This window comes from Eriocheir sinensis, chromosome 38, assembly GCF_024679095.1.
Source record: "Eriocheir sinensis breed Jianghai 21 chromosome 38, ASM2467909v1, whole genome shotgun sequence".
Taxonomy (NCBI): domain Eukaryota; kingdom Metazoa; phylum Arthropoda; class Malacostraca; order Decapoda; family Varunidae; genus Eriocheir; species Eriocheir sinensis.
In genome coordinates, this window is record NC_066546.1 from 4,792,265 (window position 1) to 4,793,819 (window position 1,555).

Here is a 1,555-nt window from a genome sequence, read left to right on the forward strand (position 1 = left end):
TTTTTTTCTTGGGGGGGGGGAGGGGGGGTATATAAAGCAGAATGATTTGAAAATTAAAGTGTAATATAAGTTGCATGTTTTGTACTCTAACAGTCTCGTAAAGGGGGGGGGAGAGAGAGAGAGAGAGAGAGAGAGAGAGAGAGAGAGAGAGAGAGAGAGAGAGAGAGAGAGAGAGAGAGAGAGACGTTATTCTTATCTTAAAATGATTACATTATGCCTAACCCTTACTGTCATTCTCGCCTTGCATCCAACTCCATGGAGGAGTTGGATGTGGAGGGGGAGGAGGAGGAAAAGGAATAATTGATAGGAAGGGTAAGGGGGAGAAGGGGGCGGAGGGGGGGAACGAAGAGGAGGAAGCTGGGAGTGTATCATTTGTCAGAGATTAGAGCTCTGAGTGACCACAAAGCAATCTTTCCACATCGAACTCAGTTGGCGCTGGGGACGGCGAGGAGGAGAACGCAGTGAGAAAGACACTTAATTTCGACGTCTAGGCGAGAAAGAGACAGACAGGAGGGAGGAGAGGAAGCGAGAGGGAGAGTGTGTACACGTGTGTCGGTGGCGAGGACAAAGCTGCCATGGAGACGCAGATCTTCCTGCTGCTGTTACTGAGTCCTGCTGGTGAGTGGCGGGGCTCCCTCAAGGCTCGGAGCTACTTTATGCAGGATGCTGTCGTGGCTTCCTGCACGGTGGCGAGCTGGGGCCGGCGGGAAAGACTAGGCTCGGTATTCTCAGTCACTTCCGCTTTTCACATCATCTATTTGTAAAGCCCAATAAGGACATCAATCAAGTTCTAATGTTTGTTTCGTTAGGTTTATGGTACAGAATGGTCACATAAAACTACCCATGGAAATGCTTAAAACTCCCACGAAAGCTTTGTCAAATATGTGAGCTTCGGCGCCGAAACGCTCACGAACACGACCCTACTGAGAACAGTGTGGCCAGGCGGGGGCTGAGGACGCGTGCACTGAGAGGAGAAGTGAGAACACAAAAGACAAGAGGGCTGCTGCCTTTTCGGACTGTATATTTATCTCCTTAATTAGTGTCAGAGTTTCTGAATGTTATGCTGTCCTAAATTTCACCTCTCCACCCGAAACTGACCTCTCATTTCAAATGAGAGGTCATTTGGCCACTCTTTACTTTTCTCTTTTATAGGAGCAGAGATTAGCGGACTTTTTTCTACACGTTCTTTTTGTTGCACTTGAGCTGATTCCTTTGTAAAAAAAAATGTTTGTTCTAAGGTATTCCTGTGCATTCTTGTATCCATTTGTACATCCTGGTGTACCCCTGTGTATCGTAGTGTATATATAATGTCTGAATCGTTAGATATTCAAGTGCGTCGCGTACAGAATGAAGGCACAGCTTTCAGAGCAGGTCAGTCGGATGGCTAAAACTATCAGCTGAAAACTGGGACAGACACCTTACAGCTACATTTCGTTCAACCCCATAAGAGATAGATAGGTAGACGTATTTATTTGTTTATTTCTAACTATTTTATTATATATTATTTATTCATTTATTCATTTATTTATTAACTTATATATTCACACACACACAC

General features: G+C 45.1%; 1 protein-coding gene across 2 annotated transcripts in view; it reads left to right on the forward strand.

Annotated features, from left to right (window-relative positions):
• Positions 1 to 418: 418 nt before the first annotated feature.
• Positions 419 to 1,555, forward strand: part of LOC127008556 (macrophage mannose receptor 1-like) — a gene marked incomplete at its 3' end in the record, with an annotated part of 61,749 nt that continues 60,612 nt past the window's right edge. For both annotated transcript variants that reach the window (XM_050880731.1, XM_050880730.1), the window contains 1 exon segment: positions 419 to 618. In XM_050880731.1, coding sequence (XP_050736688.1) covers positions 576 to 618 — 43 coding nt within the window.